The 19,026-nt window shown below is 43.9% G+C and overlaps 2 protein-coding genes across 9 annotated transcripts in view; one reads left to right on the forward strand and one right to left on the reverse strand.

The window, feature by feature from the left end:
- NTAN1 (N-terminal asparagine amidase) overlaps window positions 1–14,192 on the forward strand; it is a 52,725-nt gene extending 38,533 nt beyond the window's left edge. For 2 of the 5 annotated variants that reach the window (XM_056535907.1, XM_056535911.1), the window contains one exon: window positions 199–9,891. In XM_056535907.1, coding sequence (XP_056391882.1) covers window positions 199–369 — 171 coding nt within the window. In that variant the 3' untranslated portion in view covers window positions 370–9,891. Of the gene's footprint in view, window positions 1–198; window positions 9,892–13,995 lie in introns of those variants that run through there. The other 3 variants (XM_056535910.1, XM_056535908.1, XM_056535909.1) reach the window with 3 other exon arrangements.
- The window catches only part of PDXDC1 (pyridoxal dependent decarboxylase domain containing 1), a 79,417-nt gene continuing 71,239 nt past the window's right edge, over window positions 10,849–19,026 (reverse strand). For all 4 annotated transcript variants that reach the window (XM_056535903.1, XM_056535902.1, XM_056535904.1 and 1 more), the window contains exons 19-23: window positions 16,687–16,808; window positions 16,239–16,331; window positions 16,036–16,132; window positions 14,259–14,360; window positions 10,849–12,934 (exon numbers count right to left, since the gene is read on the reverse strand). In XM_056535903.1, the coding sequence (XP_056391878.1) occupies window positions 12,708–12,934; window positions 14,259–14,360; window positions 16,036–16,132; window positions 16,239–16,331; window positions 16,687–16,808 (641 nt within the window). In that variant the 3' untranslated portion in view covers window positions 10,849–12,707. The remainder of the gene's footprint in view (window positions 12,935–14,258; window positions 14,361–16,035; window positions 16,133–16,238; window positions 16,332–16,686; window positions 16,809–19,026) is intronic.

Genomic DNA, 19,026 nt, shown 5'->3' on the forward strand with positions numbered 1-19,026 from the left:
TTATGTCTTTCTCTCACTCCCTGCATGTAAGTGACAGCTGAAAGAGGGAAACTGCTCTATGTAGCTAATGATATTTAGATAAATGAATAGGTTTGTGAGAGGGAAAGGATAGGCTTGGGAGTACCCCTTTAAGCCACAGGTATGCGAACACTGCTGTACTCTACTGACTACACTTTCTCTTGTTTTTTTTTTTTTCAGTGTTTTTCCACATCTCCACAGGCAGAACCTCCACATTTTGTCCAACATATGAAATCTTCACTTCAGTATCTGAAGGACAATCCACATCCTCAAGTATCTGTATTTCCTAATGGAGAGCCCCGTTCATATAAGAAAAAAGCAGATGGACAATGGGAAAGAATCAAAAACTGATGCAGGTTTATATTAGTATTAGAAAAAAGGTTCTACTTTTTTTTTTATATTTGGAAACACCACCACTCTTGTTTACGGGCAGTGTTTGGTATTGCAGCTCAGCTCCATACACAGGAGTGGCACCATTACTTGGGAACAAAAAGTAGACTCTTTACCTAATCTTGGACAATCCTACCTTTCCTATTTGTACATATCCCATTTCTGAACCATATGGACCATGGAACTCTATGGGGGAGATTTATCAAAGTTGTCTATTTCCCCGCATCAATATAGACCAACCCACAGAGGGTTTGGCCGGTCTCTTGTGCGCTTAATTTATCAAGTCGCAAGATCTATGGTTTAGGCTGCATTCTCACCTCGTTTTTTACGTTACGGGTACCGGTGACTCCAGTCGGCTAATTTTTTACCCTTATGAGGTTTCCTGACCAGACCTAAAACCGTAATAATATACTATGGTTTTAGGTTCAGTCAAAAAAAACAGATATGGGTAAAAAATGAGCCGACCGGAGTCACTGCTTGACGCCGGTCGGCTCATTAAAGTAAATGGATTTCATCGCTGGTATGGCTGGGGTACGGGAGAGCCCGGTTTGCCCCTCCCCCAGCCGGATCCGGCAGCTGTAACATAAAAACGAGGTGTGAATGCAGCCTTAAACTGTATTTAAACCTGCTCCAGCATGGTCTGACATTTCGGCGTACTTTCAGCCAACGCGATTTTTCGCTGAAAAGTCGCTATTGATAAATTCAGCACCAAGGCCTTTTTCCATCTAAAATAGACTAGAATGCATCATGTTCTAAAACTCCTCTAAAGCAAGAGTCACAAAAAAAAGTTGCACATATTTAGACTGCGACTTTCTGTGTGACAAATATAGATGGAAAAAAAACTGTCAATCCTTTGATAAATCTCCCCCTATGTCTATGCAATTTCCTTATTCGCAGGGCCAGAAAGAAATCATGACTAGAAGTACTTGGTAAAACAAGTACATTTCCTACATAACTTTTTTCTTTTTTTTTTTGGTTTGCAACCAATACCAGTAGTACTGGGTGCTGATATTTAGTCAGCTTAGAATTCGTGATAATACATTTTCCAGCTAGTAAAGCCACTTTTTAAACCCAGTTTATGTGTAGAAATGTGTGTGTGAAGTTTCATTCACATTACTTATCCTTTTTTACAGAAATTCTGCTACTGTCTCATCTGAATAGGATTTGTAGGAGTCAGTGTTATTTAAATCAATGGAACTGAATCAGAAAATTCTGCAACAAATCTGCTGCGTATGAGTACTCAAACTGAATTCACACTTCTGTTGTCTTGCTTGCTGTTTCAATATCTGCAGGGGCTCTGTGCATAATCTGCTGTAGAAGAAAACCAGATATTCTACTGTAGTCTTGTACTAATGGTTTTCAGATACAAGCAGTAGAATTGTGAATGGAGCAAAGTTCTTTTATAGGTTAGATAAGTAACACAATGGCCTAAATTATAGATCTGTTGGAGACAAAACTAGAGTGGTTTGCCCATGTACCGTTCAAGGCTCAGCTTTAATTTCTTATCAAACTATAGAGCAATGAAAGTCAAGATGTGATTGGTTGCTATGCGTAAATCACTCCAGTTTTGTCTTCAACAGATTAATACATCTGTGTTAGATTGTGTTTTTGGGTCTATTCACATGTACAGGATCCTGCGCATATTTGATGTGCAGGATTTGGAGCTGCAGATTTTAAGTTGTATTCAGTCAGTCAGTTTACATTGAGCTCTGCAGCTTCAAATTCTGCGCAGGATACTGTATATGTGAATATACCCTGAAGGTATGTTCACATTAGGGCTGCACGATATAAGGAAACTGTGATTATGGGCGAAATATTGCAATGCAATATAATAAACAAATAGTGAAATCCCCCTATTTCATGCCCAATCTTGCATCTCCCCCATTTAATTTCTATTCCTCCCACAGTCACATTATTTTGCAACAGCTGGAGGCATCCTGGTTAAGAAACACTGACTTAGTATTTGAATTTGTTTTTACCTTCTCTGGCCGGCCCCCACCTGAAGCCGCACACGGGACCTGGCCTGAGCAGATAATCACAAGTTTTCCCCAGAGGGGCCATATCCCAATTCACAAAAATCGCGATTCAATTGCTTTTATGATATTGTGCAGCCCGTATTCACATGCTCATATTTGTCAAACGTCTCCAATAGTGGCAGATTTCCGGAGGACCTGTTAAAGTGAATGCTAGCGTAACTCGAAGTCCATGGGGCTCTGCTGCAGCTTAATCTCTGTGCAGAAATCGGCACAGAAATTCTGATGTGTGAACATAACCTGGCCCACCTTTGGACACTGTGTCTAAGATTAAGCCACCTACTCGTGATAATCTAAGGCAACACCCCTTTTTTCTACTAAACCAAGCCACTTGTCTTATCAAGGTGCAAAAAGTATCTAAAACTAATAAATTTGGTGCAAGGTGTGTTCACCAGTTTTAACACATTTGCAACAATAGCTCTACCCTGTGTATTTTAATTTACTCAACTATGCTAAAATTGATATCTAAACTGTATCGAAGGATAAGCTCTAAAGTTAGGTTCATACTGAGGAATATCCCAGCGTCCACTTAGCAGCAGATTCTCATTGTTGTCAATTGGATTGCATTGCACAGTGCACACTTCGGAATTTCAGAAGCGGTGAAATTCTGCCAGAAAAAGAATGATCTTTCACGTTGTTCTGGCAAAAAAAAAAACATTGCTGTCTATTGGGATGGCAATGCCTGCACGGACTCAAGCCCCAATTCCATGGTGGAATTTCAAACTGGACATTCCCCGGTGGCAGGAGAAGGCAGCACAAGCAAGAATTGAGATGTTTCTGGAGTCAAGAATTTTAATTTCCACAGCAGATGTGAAAACCATGGGACTCTGCTGCAACAGAATTTCCGATGATATATTTCTGTTGGATTCTGCTGTGTAAATATGGAACCTTACACTCTTTACTTCTGGACAGGAAATCCTTAGTAAAACCCCTGCCTTAGGGTACGTGTATATTTTATGCTGCAGATTTACTTTAGATTTTGCTGTCCATTGACTTCAATTGGTAGTAAAATCTGCAACAGAAAATCATGTGAAAGAGCCCTTAGGCTATGTTCACAGATTGGAATTTTTTGTACAGAATTCCGCAGCGGAGCTCCATTGATTTCAATGTCAGCACAGACATTTCCTGTGTGAACAAAGCCCAACAGTGTTATCACCCAATCTCCTGAAAATAAAAACATTTTCTAACAAATAATGCAGAATCATGGACACTTTTTTTTTTTTTTTTTTTTCCCCTCTCAATTCTAGGGAGGAAATAGTTTAACAACACGGTTGTTTTGGCGCATTTATATTTGGGCAAAACACTGTGGCCAGAGGTTTATTAAGAGTCTATAGGGAAGTATAAAATTCACTACATATACAATGGCCCAGATAGATCAATCTGCCCGAAACTGTCTGATTTTTCCCACAGCAACCAATCACAGCTAAGCTTTCCCTTTACCAGAGCATGTTAAGATATGAAAGCTGAACTGTGATTGGTTGTTATGGCCAAAACCAGACAGTTATAGTTCTATGCAGACTGATAAATCTGCATAGGATTCTCTGTAGGGCTTAAAAACAAATGTACAAAGTGACACACACACACAAAAATATTAACACAAGCAAGAATATTTAAATGAAATTATGAAGCACTATGAAGGTGTCCTAAAACAATTCCTAAAGGTGCTTTTATTTCTCTTGCCCTCTTCATTGGGGGACACTTAACTGATGGGTATATGCTCTTGCCACTAGGAAAAAAAAAAAGTCAGCTCCTCCCTGGCAGGGTATACCCGCTGCCGCGAGCATAGCCGGTTTTTCCGTATCTCATTGCTGGGTGAGGGAACTGGGGTAGGGTCCCTACAGGCATGCGGGCTTGATGTCAGTCGGCCATTCCTTCGGCTGTTGAGTTCTCTATTCCACCTGGTCAACCATTTGGTCGGACCGCACTCTAGTACCCCACCTTATGTGGGAGGCTGACTGGAGTCATCTTGGGTGCTCTGGAATTCTATTCCTGTCGGCCAGTCAGTTTTCCACATGGTAAATCCAGTCATCTACCATACATTTCCCACTCTGTGGTCGGTAGTTCTGGTACCCCGCTGCCAGTGCGTTTTCAGTGAAGCACCCCGTGTTGCTCTATAGACTTTGTTCCAAGCATCACATACTGAATTGCAAGGTTAACTCTGTCCGACGGCTGGTATCTCACTTCTCTGTGTTTTCTGTCTGCAGGACCATGGTCCCTGTGCCACATAGCCGGACCTGGTCACCTTCCTCATTACTGTCGATGCTGCGGCTGTAGTCCACCGTCCTTTTTCGTGTGTGTGTGTGTGTGTGTGTGTTCTTGACAGCCTTTCTACCTGTAAGTCACTCTGTATCTGCAGGTTTCCTGCTCCACTTAACCTTCTTCATTAGATGTCTGCGGTTCTTTGTGTGGCAGTCTTGGTGCCCCACTACTATCGTGAGATCCTCATGTATGTGTCTCTGCATATACTAGGGCAGCCCAGTAGGTGTGGAACCCACCTTTCCTTCTGTTCAGCGGGGTAAGCCTCGGGTTCTCCTTAGATTTTTCTTCCTCTGTCCTGTGGCAATTCACCACTTCTGTTCTGCCATGGGGCCTGGAGGGTGACAGTCAGTTCAGTCTCTCCCTATGCCTACAGGTGTCTTTTTCCACCTACTCTTTTTTGCTTTTTTTTTTTCTCCATCTGGTTTGGCTCTCAACACGTTTGTGTTTTTTTGCCCAGCTCCAGTGTACAGGCTTCCGATCCCTCCCAGCCCTTGTTCCATGGCTTTGGGGCAGCATTTCCCTTTTGCTGCTGTGCCTGGCACACTTGCAGTTTCCCTTTTCCACAGGGTGTGGGGATCGGGGTGCTTGGCATGGGTCTTTACTGGTGTTTTCTTCACAAAATTTGATCACCCTTGTTTTTCCCTCCTCTAGAGGGACTATGCTGTTGAGTTTTTTTTCTGCCGCCAGGCTGATGCCGTCTCGTTGTTCCCCCTTTTTCGGTGGGATATTGGCGGGGCCCTTGTCTTTTACCGAGGGCACTCTATAGTTTTTTATTGCCTAGGCTTGTGGGCTTGCCATCCACCTTTGCAGCCTAGCTCTCTTCCACCTTTTTGGTTAGCTACTGCTGCTCACGCATCCTTGCCTCTCTCCTCGGTTGGAGGAATTTGTGCAATCTCCATGGAAGGGTTAGTTGTTCATTCCTTTTTTTTGTCTGTCAGTTGTTCCGCACTGTCACCCAAGTCTTGCTTGGGTCCGCTAGGACCACTGGGTCTCTGAACTGTTTGTCCTTGGCTTAGACTCTGTCCTTGGATGCTGTGGCATGTCTTCCTTTCAGTCAGCTATTTCAGTTGACCTTGGTACTGGTTCCGATCTTGGGCATGTGTTCTGTTTAGGCCCAGATTCCTCTGCTAGCCCATCTGGCGGGGAGGCTTTTTCTCTACTGCACTCCTCCTCTTCATGTTTTTTTCCTGGAAGTGGTCATCCGGAGACTTTTCGTGGTAGTCTGTTTTTTCCTTTCTCTTCAGGGGTTTTCCAGGTGACCCTAACATTCATTTCTTGTCTGGTCCCCCCCAGTGGTCAGCCTTTTCCTTGGGGTCCTAATCCATCTTCCTTGACGGGCGACCTTCCGGGAGCTCAATTTCCGACCTGGGGGGCTCGTCCATGGGCCCCGTGGATTCAGTCTTGGGACCGATTCCTTCTCTCTGGTGGTTGTATTTTCCCACCCTAGGGGACTGCTTTGGTACGTCCCATCAGTTAGGTGTGCCCCAATGAAGAGTGCCAGAGAAAAGGAGATTTTTGTACTCACCGTAAAATCTCTCTCGTAGTTCTCATTGGGGGACACCGCACCCACCCATTTTTCTTTTTTCCGGTTCTTGGGTTGTCTCTCAGAGATTGCTTTCTAGGGTCCTTTCAGACGAATTTCTTGTTGGCTTCTCCTACTGCTTTGTGACAACTGATTTCCTCACTGTAGGTGGGCGGGTATATACTGCCAGGGAGGAGCCGACTTTTTTTTCCTAGTGTCAGTGACTCCTAGTGGCAAGAGCATATACCCATCAGTTAGGTGTCCCCCAATGAGAGCTATGAGAGAGATTTTATGGTTAGTACAAAAATCTCCTTTTTTATGGCCAAGTAAATAGTCCTTTTAAAGGGGGACTCTGGAGGGGAAAAAAAAGTACTTAGTTGCTGTATGCTCCAGCAGACTACAGTGCACTCTGCCGTCAGGAACTGTCCAGAGCTGAGAGGTTCGCTATGGGCATTTGCTCCTGCCCCAGGCAGTTCCTGACATTGACCTAGGTGGCAGCCAAGAGCACTGGTCGGGCTGTATGCTCCAAAGGAAGTTATAAGTACTGGAACGCTTGAGATTTTGAAATACAACCAAAGCATGTTTACTATGTGGTTTTTATGCCAAAAATATTGGTCTGAGCAGCAGGCTTTTCTTTTTTGTATTACTTTAGTGGTACAGTGACAGTATTCCATAACACATATGTATTCAAAATAAATAATCACAGTTTCTATGTCTAACTCATCATGAATGCAGCAAATGTGTCAGCTGTATTTTTCCTGACTGAAGTAAATGTGGAAAAGTACAGCAAATCTACTTTAAAATGTCCTGGTCATTCAAAAAATAAACTTGACAAGAGGAAAATATACAGTATATCCTATTTGCACTGTGTAAACATACATTGAAAAAACCTTCACTTTAAAATGTAAGGTTACCAAAAAAGAAAAAAAAAAAAACTTAGGACATGTCAGAGAGACCAGCCATGGTCTTAGATCTCAGACCCCTCCGACAAAGCAAATGAGTGGGTAGAAGCGCGTGTTAGCACACTTTACTCCCAGTTTTTACCGTACTGCAGTTCTATAGCCTTATAATGGGACCATAGGATGGAGATTGCTTCTCCCTGTTTGTTCTACTGATCATTAGGAGTCTCAACACTGAGACCCTGCCAGATAAAAAGTTTTGATAGATCTCTGACATGTCTTTTTTTTTTTTTTTTTTTTTAAAGATGAAAAGGTACACTTTTTAAAAGACATGGTCACACAGGTATAGGGTATATTTTCCAGCTGTTTTTTTTATGTGGAAAACCCACAGAATGTTACAGTAGAAGCAAAGTGGATGGGAGCTGTAGCAATCTCATCCACATGCTTCCTAAAAAGATCTGCATAAAATCCATGCATAACTTAACCTGCATTGGACTCCTCCTAGAGATAACCAGTGAACATTACTGGAACTATGATGCTGCAGTATGCACCTAACATGAAGAATGGGATTGTCCACGTTCTGCTCTAAATGATATGACAACCAAGGATGAGCACTGGAATGATGATTGTTACCGGAACGGGCTGTAGAGAAAAGTGATCAGTTAGACTAAAGCATGACACAAGCTCAGCAAGTGGAATTATCATCTGTGTTACCCCACAGATAAAAAAAAAATCTTTATTCAAACATTGAGCATAAACAGTTATAATTCAACAAACAAAGATAAACCGGAGTCCACAATCTCATATATATGTATATATAAAAACAGTAAAAATTTGTATAATTATTTTACAGTCTGAAATTTACCCTTACCCCTATGCCCTAAAAGGAAAATTTATTGTAGACTTCATTGCACCAGTAGACAGTAAGATAACGATAGGAAGGAAGACTTGACTATTAGCACTTCTTAGCAATCATTCTAAAGAAAACTGCACCCAAAAAGACGGTAGGGGCAGCAAGGCTTTCAAAGACTTGCCATACAGGTGAATTCACACACAGCAGATTATCTGGACGGTCATCTGATGAAGGCTTGGTAGAAATCCATACACTTGTTCCTAAAACAAGTCAGTTTAGTTATATTTAGATGAAACTATATTCAGTACTAGTAATTTCTGCAACAAATCTGCCATGTGTGAATATCTCCGTACAAGAAGCTATACAGAAACTAAGACCATTCACACACCAGTATTCTGAAAGTATGAATGTAGATAGCAGCTCGGGTATTTATAGCAGTATTGAAAGTGGAGCAGCATATCTGTAATGTGAGTTTCACAACAGAAACCTGCGCCAAGATTCAGTCCAATGCAAGTTGCACATGTAAAGGATGAAAATCTGCAGCTTTTACGCAATAGAATGAGCATGGTGTAGAATAGAAAATCCACACCATGCTCATTCTATTGCGTAAAAGCTGCAGATTTTCATCATTTACACGTATTGGACTGAAGTCTGCAGCAAAAATCTACATGCAACATATGGATTTTCCTGCAAATCCACTGAAAAAAAATTATGGAGGAAATGAGAACAGAAAAAAGGGCTTCACTCCCCTCCACGTATAGTGCCACTGTCTATAGTATAAGTATTATAATCCAGCGCAGCTCCATTTAAGTAAACAAAATTAAAGGGGTTATCTGGGATTAAAAAATACGTAGCCGCTAAAAAAAAAAAAAAAAAAAAAAAAAAAAATGTGGTATTACAACTTTGCTCCATTCACTTCAAATGAACTAAGCTGCAATAAAACACAACCTGAGGACATGTAGGGTGGCGGTGATAGGACTCAGGACCCCCGGACAGGCAGGGGGAGAGAAGCGGGTGGCGGCAGCGGTCTATGGCACCGCAAAAGCCGCTGCAGTTCATTGATTTAAAGCACCCGCTTTAAATCAATGATCTGCAGCGGTGTCGTGGGGGGATAAATAGCCGATAATTTATACCGATATTCCGGTATAAGTTATCGGCCCTAACCTCAACAGATTATCGGTATCGGCCCTAAAAAACTATATCGGTCGATCCCTAGCTGAAATCTGCATTTTTTTTTTTTAAAGTCCTGGATAACTCCTTTAAGATGATATACCAGACATAGCCCATACAGGACGGTGGCACTATTTCTAGAAAGAAAGGATAATTTCCTGATCCCCTACAACCCCATTAAAAGTGAAGTTCAGCCTTGGGGGCCTATTTTTTAAAGGAACTGCTAACAATACATATATAGACAGAGGAAACTGATTTCTCCTTTACGGTCCGGTTTGTAAATTGCTCTTCATCTTGATATATTAAAAGCTTTCTGATAAAGGTTACAGGGAGTCTGTCAGCTGTATTTGCTGCAGACACAGTTGGATAGCTGCTAGGGTATAAAAGCAAATTGTGCCTTTACTGAACCTATACCAAACTTATAAAAATTGCCAAAGAGGTAAGGCTGAACCCCTAAAGTGTCACATACTAGCACACCTCACTCACTCACTCCCACCTCCTAGTTTCTCCTCGACTATGGTACAGTGCCCTGTATGCCAGGCTGTGGCACTTGAGCAGCTGGGCCCCGCCTCTTGGACACAGGCGCCAAGAAAAGAAAAACGACAATTTTATAAGATTTGGCAACCAGCAACAGCCCAGGGAAAGGTACATTTTGCCTATATAACCTAACAATCCACCTGTGCCTGCAGTTCTTAGCAGCAAGTAGAGCTGACTGATTCCTATTAAAAGGGGTACTCCTCTGGAAAACTTTTTTTTTTTTTTATCCAGAAAGTCAAACAGATTACTATTAAAAAAATCTTAGTCCTTCCAGTACTTATCAGCTGCTGTATGTTCCACAGGAAGTGCTTTTCTTGTTTGAATTTCCTTTCTGTCTGACCACAGTGCTCTCTGCTGACACCTCTGTCTATTTTAGGAACTGTCCAGAGCAGGAGAGGTTTGCTATGGAGATTTGCTCCTACTCTGGACAGTTCCTAAAATGGACAGATGTGTCAGCAGAGAGAACTGTGGTCAGACAAAGGAAATTAAAAAAGAAAAGAACTTCCTGTGGAACATACAGCAGCTGATAAGTACTGGAAGAATTAAGATTTCTAAATAGAAGTAATTTACAAAACTGTTTAACTTTCTGGCACCAGTTGATTTAAAAAATGTTTTCCAGTGGAGTACCCCATTAAAGGCCAAGTATCATGATTAAAAACGTATCCCTTCGGGGTTCCGAGTGCTGGGGCACCCTGCAATCTCCTGTTTAGAGTCCCGGTCACCAGCACAGCACAAGCCGCCGCCGTCACCACCACCACCACCACCACGCCCCCCTCCATGCAGCTCTATGGTAGAGCTGTTCGGCAATCTTCGTATCCCTCTATAAAGCTCTATGGGGGAGCAGTTTTTAATCATGATACTTGTCCTTTAAGGTTGAGTGGCAGCACGAACATCAGGAGTAAAGTCTTTAGTAATGTATCCAAGAACAATCCACTTACAAGTAACTATGTATCAAGTGCAAAAACATGAAAGAAAAAAGATAAACACTGGCAGCACAGTCATGTGATCAATTTTTAAGAATTAGAATGCATTGTGAGAATACATGACAACTCTCTAGCTCCAGAGACATGTGCATATGGTGGAATGCTCTGGAGAATATATACACAACATAAGGCCAGCGTGTATCTTACTGGGTGCTCAGCTCTCTACATTACACTTTACTTGCAGTCATTAGAACAAACGTCTTTATTAAGCAGGATACATACATTATGTGATAAAGTAGACAGCTAACTCAAAGCATTGCCACACATGTGAACCTGAACATATATTGGCATGCTGCGTGTAATATCTGGATGGGAACCTATCATCGGACAAGTCTTGGGCCTTATCCACACCATGGCATTTTAGATCAGTAATAAATACGGCCATAAGCAAATAATCCAAAACCAGAAATGCACCCTATACAAAGGGTGTGAATTAAACATTTGCAGCTCTTGCTCTGCTTTGGCTAAACTTATTGTTATAAAATACAGAACAAAGTACTGCTGTGTGAATAAGGCCTCATAGTGCATTTTCTTCACACAGTACTGGCAGATTACCTATGACAAAAAAAAAGACAAAAAAACTAAGTACATGTCCAGTTAATATAAGGGGAACCGATCGCCTAATACTTGGGCCAGAATGAACACAAAAACTGAGATTTATGAAAACCTGTGCAGTGTACAGTTTGACCAGTTATCCATAGCAACCAATTTTCTTATTTCATTTCAAAAACTAAAAAGGCCATCTAATTGGTTGCTATGGGCAACTTTATCTCTGCACAGGTTTGAATAAATTTCCCGCAAAGTCAAAACATTTTTCTGAAAAAATCTTCAGTTGTTGATTCATGGGAGACGCTGAGGGTGAGATTGTGTATGTAGCTCTCTGGATAGGTAGCATACAGATATCAATTCATTTCCTGACAAGCTGTGTATTTTAATACGCTTTAGATCAGGACTAAACTATTGCTGGTCATACACATAAGGGAAAAGTTGGCTGATTCTTGTTTGGCTGAGAGCTGACACCCCCTCTCCATAGACTTATGCGCAGGTCTGGGGGGAAAGAGCCACTGCCAAAGTCCTCTGGTGGTGACTTGTCACCCTTGAGAACAAATGGAAAGTGTTTCCACATGCCTCATCATTCTTTTCCCTGTATATAAGTTGGTGAGACAGCCAGCTGATACATATATACGCCAGTGCCCTGGTCCCAACATAATCCTGTTAGGTAACATGAGGAAACAAAAGTAGCTTGGCAATATTGAGGATTAGAAAAACATAGCTGTTCTCTTCCAAAAACAGTGCAACCCCTGTTACAATACCATACACAAACTTAAAACTGTGATGGTGTGAAAATAAGCCTATGCTTTCTAATTCTGGATCATCTGTTTTAGGGCCCCAAGTGTTAAAAGTAGACTCCCCCTTTAAATTGGTCACTCTGTGAAGCCAGGTTCTTAACTGGATATGTAGACTTTAGAAAAGGTCTATCTGTGGACCTGAAAAAACCTCAAAGAACTGACGTTAAGGTTCATCCAGCTGAATGGTTCATTAAAAATATATTGACTGTGCAAATAGCAAGCCTGAGAAGGCAATGTGCAGAGCCACTAACAGATTCATTACAAGTGGATGGTATTTCACTTCTACATAGTCATGTCAATATCTCTGGGTAAGATGTCACTTTCTCCTATTTACATTTGGAGGATTTCATTTTGAAGACAAAACAATAAAAACAAATGCTACAACTAAAAAGATCATTAGAAAATAAAAGGCTTAATTAGAAAATCCAACTCTGGAAATTACAAGAAGTGCAGTAAACTCAGGTTACCATTGGTAAAAATAGTAGTTTTACTGTATGTCGGTGACCTCTCCCTACAGATGAAAAAAAAAAAGCTTTCCTTTTCATTTAGATTATTTGTACAGACAGGTTAATAATTTAGTACAGTATCTCTACTGTAAGATTGCGTGGCACTGTTCACATTTGAGATCAGTAAACACCCTTACATCTAAAAAGAGTTCATGTCGGGTCGAGTGCTAAGAATAAAACACTCGCCTTTATCTTAGACTCTCAGACTCCACTGTCTTAATGTCCAGTGCGTCAGCCTCATGGGATTCCTCGCTGTGAGACTCCACAGATGGGGTGGGTGGTTCGGTGGGGTTTAAGGTCTCTGGTTCTGGGGTTGGAGCAGCCTCGAGGTTTTCCACTTCTTCCAGGTGACTTATTGAGCTTGTCTCACTCATTGCGTCAGAGTTTCTGGACAGTCTTTTGAACAACTTTTGACCTGTTAAAGCCACAAGAACATTCAGAAAGTAACCAATATAAGCTGTGTAACAGACATGAGATCATTTTCATCAAGCTATTATTTATCAGGCTAGCTACACCATTGCCACACACATTATACTTGGCCAATTAAGTATGGTAATTCTGTAGAAAGGGGGCACCCAACTACCTGCAATATTTTAGGCTCCATCTATTAGGAGACAGTGTCATGAAATCTTGACAATATGATTCACTACCTTTCCTTAAAGTCTCCTGTTGTTGGCCGTATCACATTGCACACACTATTATATTGCCCCTGTGCCACAGGAAATGTTGTGATACCATCTTGTACAAATGAAAACCTTTATTAATTTAAGCCAGATTCACATCTGTGTCAGGACATCTGTTCATGGCCTCAGTCAGAGGTCATGTTCAGCAAGATGGTCTGCTGCAAGCCAGACATCGATGGACCACACTGACCTTATAGGTGTATTCCGGTTTTATACATCTTATCCCCTATCCAAAGGATAGGGGATACGATGTATGATCGCAGGGGTCCTAACGCTGAGGACCACCGCAATCTCTGTGCAGGCGCTGCCTCCGTAACAGGGATGTGATGATAGGGGATAAGATGTATAAAGCTGGAATACCCCTTTAATGGAGTCTGTATATTTGACTAGACAAAATATTGCATGCAACATTTTTGAGGATTGATTGTGCGACTGTGGCTTTAAACAACATCCAACGTACATGTCAATCTAGCCCTAATACATATAGGGGGAGATTTATCAAAGCTTGTGCAGAGAAAAAGTTGCCCAGTTGCCCATAGCAACCAATCAGATCCCTTCTTTTATTTTTAAAAAGACCTCTGAAAAATGAAAGTGATATGATAGGTTGCTATCGACAACTGGTCAACTTTTTCTCTGCACAGGTTTTGATAAATCTCAGCTTCCCCACACTGGACCCTGTCTAGGAGCCATGGTGGAGAGACACTGTAAAGAGTGCCTCCTGCTTAAACAGATCTGACTCAACGTATTGTATTCATTTGAGTGGACTGTGTGTGATCCTCCCCATCTCCTGCAGGGGTGAGAGAAGATGGACCCACCACAATCAGCTGCTCGCTTCAATCTAAGAAGAAGGAGGAGGATTCTTTAAGATATAAGGAAAAACTTCAGTGATCTTCCATGTTAAATATATATTGAATAAACGGAACAGCTTTCTGTGTTTGGCCATGGAAAAATACTACAAGATGATCAGTAAACAAAGTTTGTTGCCTTGTTTTCATGCGACACCTACCCCCACATAACAGAACAAGACAGCCAAAAAGATATGTCTCTAGGTAGTACCTGGATGTCTTTTTGCATGTCCAAAAGTTGGAGTTGGAGGAGGACTGGTTCCAGTCACCTGTACCTTAGACACATAAGTTATTTCTGTTGATTCTAAGGATCCTAAAGAGCAAGAAATAAAATATATTACATGGGATTTATGCAAGTTCAAGGCTTCCTACAGTGTTCAAACCCCACTAAGATCCCGTCCACACTATGGAATTTCCACGCAGACTTTCAAGCTGACATTCCAAGCTGAATTTTCATTGCATTAAGAGAACGTTGATTTCAATGGGATTTCTGTTGACTTGTCCAAACTGCGGAAATTATTTTAGAAAGCTAGGTGACAACTTATGATTTATGAGGGAGACCAACCTGATCATGTAGAGAAGTATACAGACTGTTACCCTGATGCTAAGTATGTACCCAGTGTGGCCTCTAATACATCTTTTCCAGGGTTATTGCCCATCTTGCTCAGATACTCAATTATTTGTCTAGTTGTGTAGTGATAAATCCTGCCCATGCAGGAATAATGCAATAACTCAAATAAATCCAAAGAAGCTTTTTATTACTAAAATGCAACATGTTTAGATGCTGGGCTAGCATCTATATCAAGCATGACAAAAAGCCAGATACAAATATGCCAATATGTTGTCTGTTGCTAAGGCACAATGCCCTGGTAATAATAAATAGTGGTTTAATATTAAATTAAATACCCTATATACTAGAGTATAAGCTGAGGCCCCTAATTTCACCCCAAATACCCAGGAAAAAAGTTATTGACTTGACTATAAGCCTAGGGTGGGAAATACATCATCCCCCATGTCATCATCCAGACCCCCGTCATTAACACCCCATCATCACCCCCCCCCCCCCCCCCGTCATCATCACCCGCATCATCCAGACCCCCCCTGTCATCATCCAAACTCCCGTCATCATTCCTCCCCCTTCATCATCACTGCTGGTCAATCCCTTCATCAGTGGTCTTCAACCTGCGGACCTCCAGATGCTGCAAAACTACAACTCTTAGCATGCCCGAACAGCCATCAGCTGCGGCCTTAGTCATCATCCAGACCCCCCCTTTAGTTTTCTACTCACCTCCCCTTGGTGGGAAGGAAGGGTGAGCTGGTCCGGGCCATCTATGCTGCAGCGACCGTCCGGTGGGGAGGGTTAGTCGTTCCGGTCTGTCCATTTTCACCGGGAGGCCCTCTTCTCCGCTCCGGGCCGGACCCGGTCTAGTGACGTTGCCTTGACGACGACGCACAGGGACATTCATGCGCAGGTACGTCTGCTGCACACGGACATCCCTGTGCTTCGTCGTCAAGGCAACGTCACTAGTCCGGGGCCAGCCTGGAGCGGAGAAGAGGGCCTCCTGGTGAAAATGGACAGCCCGGAACGACTAACCCTCCCCACCGGACGGTCCCTGCAGCATAGACGGCCCGGACCAGCTCACCCTTCCTTCCCACCGAGGGGAGGGGAGTAGAAAACTAAAGGGGGGTCTGGATGATGACGAAGGCGGCAGTGGTCTTCAACCTGCAGACCTCCAGATGTTTCAAAACTACAACTCCCAGCATGCCCGGACAGCTGATGGCAGGGATTGACAGGCGGAGAGTTCACTCGAGTATAAGCCGAGGGGGGAGTTTTCAGCACGAAAAATCGTGCTGAAAAACTCGGCTTATACTCCGAGTATATACGGTAGTTCACGTGTAAATTAAGTTGCATTATTAGGAATCACCGGCTCAATGTTCTAGAAATCTGACTCAAATACTTCCATAAATATATAGAAACACAATCTCACCTGCTGTTAAGTTGAACATCCTACCCTTTGCTGTTGCTTGTACAGGAGAAAGCCAGTTAAGAACTGAGCCAACTAGAGGGATCTGCCGTAGGACTCCCTGCAAACATAAAAGAATCCAGCAGAGGTCAGTGGTGTGAGGAAATGGCTCTTAAAGCCTATATACTGTAGTAGTCAGTGGCCATTCAATACAACATTCATATTACCTCCTCTAAAAGCCGCTCTTCATTGGCCTTCTGCAGTTGTACTTCAGCTTCCAAAATACCTTTCCTGACGACTTCAGTCATATTCTCAAGGAGCTGCACACATGAAAGACAGACAGTACATGACAATTACATGGAAAGCATTCTAATCCTGGCACTTGCATAAATAGCTTGGGTTCAGCCATGTTAAGGACATCAGGATACCCTGAAACCCGCTATAGTGGATTAAGACATGACTAGGTACTCCTAACTCACATTATCTGCTGTACTTTGCAATCCTAAGCTTAGTAACAAAATAATTTCTTCCCAAAGACTTCCTTGAAACCTGAGTCAAGGACATGAATGTCAACTGCCATTAAATCCCGTCATCTCCAAGCAATTTAAAGTTATCTGGTTGCCGAAATGCAATAAAATAGGCTTGCTGTTCAAAGGATTAACACTATATTTATACCTTTGAGTTCTCTTCAATCTCTCGGCCAAAGACTGCAATGGTTTCTACCAATTCAGACACATCCAAGTCTTCTGTTGCCATTCCAATATAAATACAGTGTTTCTCAGCACCGAACTCAGGACCTGCAGCCAAAAGGAGAGAAGAGTTTATAATTTTCCATCAACATTGACAAATAAGGGTTTGTTTTTTTACTACTGTATGTACTCGAGTATAAGCCAACTCGAATATAAGCCGAGGCCCCTAATTTCACCCCAAAATCCCAGGGGGGGGGGGGAAAAAAAAAAAAAAAAAAAAAAAAAAAAAAAGTTTTGACTCGAGTATAAGCCTAGGGTGGGAAATACATCACCCCCCCAGTCATCATCCAGACCCCCGTCATCATCCCCCCTTCATCATCACCGCCTGTCATCATCCCACCCCCCTTCATCATCACCTTATCATCCCACACCTCCCCCCCCCTTCATCATCCCATTATCATCCCACACACCCCCCTTCATCATCCCCCTATCATCATCCCACCCTCCCCCCTTCATCATCCCCCTGTCATCATCCCACCCTCCCCCCTTCATCATCCCCCTGTCATCATCCCACCCCCCCCTTCATCATCCCCCTGTCATCATCCCACCCCCCTTCATCATCCCCCTGTCATCATCCCACACCCCCCCCCTTCATCATCCCCCTGTCATCATCCCCCTGTCATCATCCCACACCCCCCCCCTTCATCATCCCCGTCATCATCCCACACCCCCCCCTTCATCATCCCCGTCATCATCCCACACCCCCCCCTTCATCATCCCCGTCATCATCCCACCCCCCCTTCATCATCCCCCTGTCGTCGTCATCATCCCCCTGTCGTCATCATCCCACACACCCCTTCATTATCCCCTTATCCCACATCCCGCCGCCCTTCATCATCCCCTTATCATCCCACATCCCCCCCCTTCATCATCCCCTTGTCATCCCACATCCCCCCCCTTCATCATCCCCTTCATCATCCCCTTGTCATCCCACATCCCCCCCCCCCTTCATCATCCCCTTGTCATTCCACATCCCCCCCTTCATCATCCCCTTGTCATTCCACATCCCCCCCCTTCATCATCCCCTTGTCATTCCACATCCCCCCCCCCTTCATCATCCCCTTGTCATTCCACATCCCCCCCTTCATCATCCCCTTATCCCACATCCCGCCATCCTTCATCATCCCCTTGTCATCCCACATCCCCCCCCTTCATCATCCCCTTGTCATCCCACATCCCCCCCCTTCATCATCCCCTTGTCATCCCACATCCCCCCCCCTTCATCATCCCACATCCCCCCCCCTTCATCATCCCCTTGTCATCCCACATCCCCCCCTTCATCATCCCCTTGTCATCCCACATCCCCCCCCCTTCATCATCCCCTTGCCATCCCACATCCCCCCCCCCTTCATCATCCCCTTGCCATCCCACATCCCCCCCCCTTCATCATCCCCTTGTCATCATCCCACATCCCCCCCCTTCATCATCCCCTTGTCATCATCCCACATCCCCCCCCCTTCATCATCCCCTTGTCATCATCCCACATCCCACCCCCCTTCATCATCCCCTTGTCATCATCCCACATCCCCCCCTTCATCATCCCCTTGTCATCGTCCCCTTGTCATCATCCCACATCCCCCCCCTTCATCATCCCCTTGTCATCATCCCACATCCCCCCCCTTCATCATCCCTCTGTCATCATCCCACATCCCCCCCATGTCATCATCCCCCTGTCATCATCCCACACCCCCCCATGTCATCATCCCCCTGTCATCATCCCACACCCCCCATGTCATCATCCCCCTGTCATCATATCCCACCCCCCCTTCATCATCCCCCCCCCCTTCATCATCCCACACCCCCCCCCTTCATCAGCCCGAAATCACCCCCCCCCCCCCACGGAAATATCATCACCGCTTGTCAATGTCTGATACAGTGGTCTTCAACCTGCAGACCTCCAGATGTTTCAAAACTACAACTCCCAGCAAGCCTGGGCAGCCATCGGCTGTCCGGGCTTGCTGGGAGTTGTAGTTTTGAAACATCTGGAGGTCCGCAGGTTGAAGACCACTGCGGCCTTCGACATCATTCAACCCCCCCCCCCCCCTCGGCGGGACGTTAGGATGCGCTGGTCCGGGCCATCTGTGCTGCAGGACCGTCCGGTGGTGAGGGATAGTCGTTCCGGGCTGTCCATCTTCACCGGGGGGCCTCTTCTCCGCGCTTCGGGCCCGGAATAGAGGCTTTGCCTTGACGATGACGCAGAGGTACGTTGCTAATGAACCGTTGTCAAGGCAACGTGACTATTCCGGGCCCGAAGCGCGGAGAAGAG

Source organism: Hyla sarda, chromosome 8 (assembly GCF_029499605.1).
Source record: "Hyla sarda isolate aHylSar1 chromosome 8, aHylSar1.hap1, whole genome shotgun sequence".
In the NCBI taxonomy this organism is placed as follows: Eukaryota; Metazoa; Chordata; class Amphibia; order Anura; family Hylidae; genus Hyla; species Hyla sarda.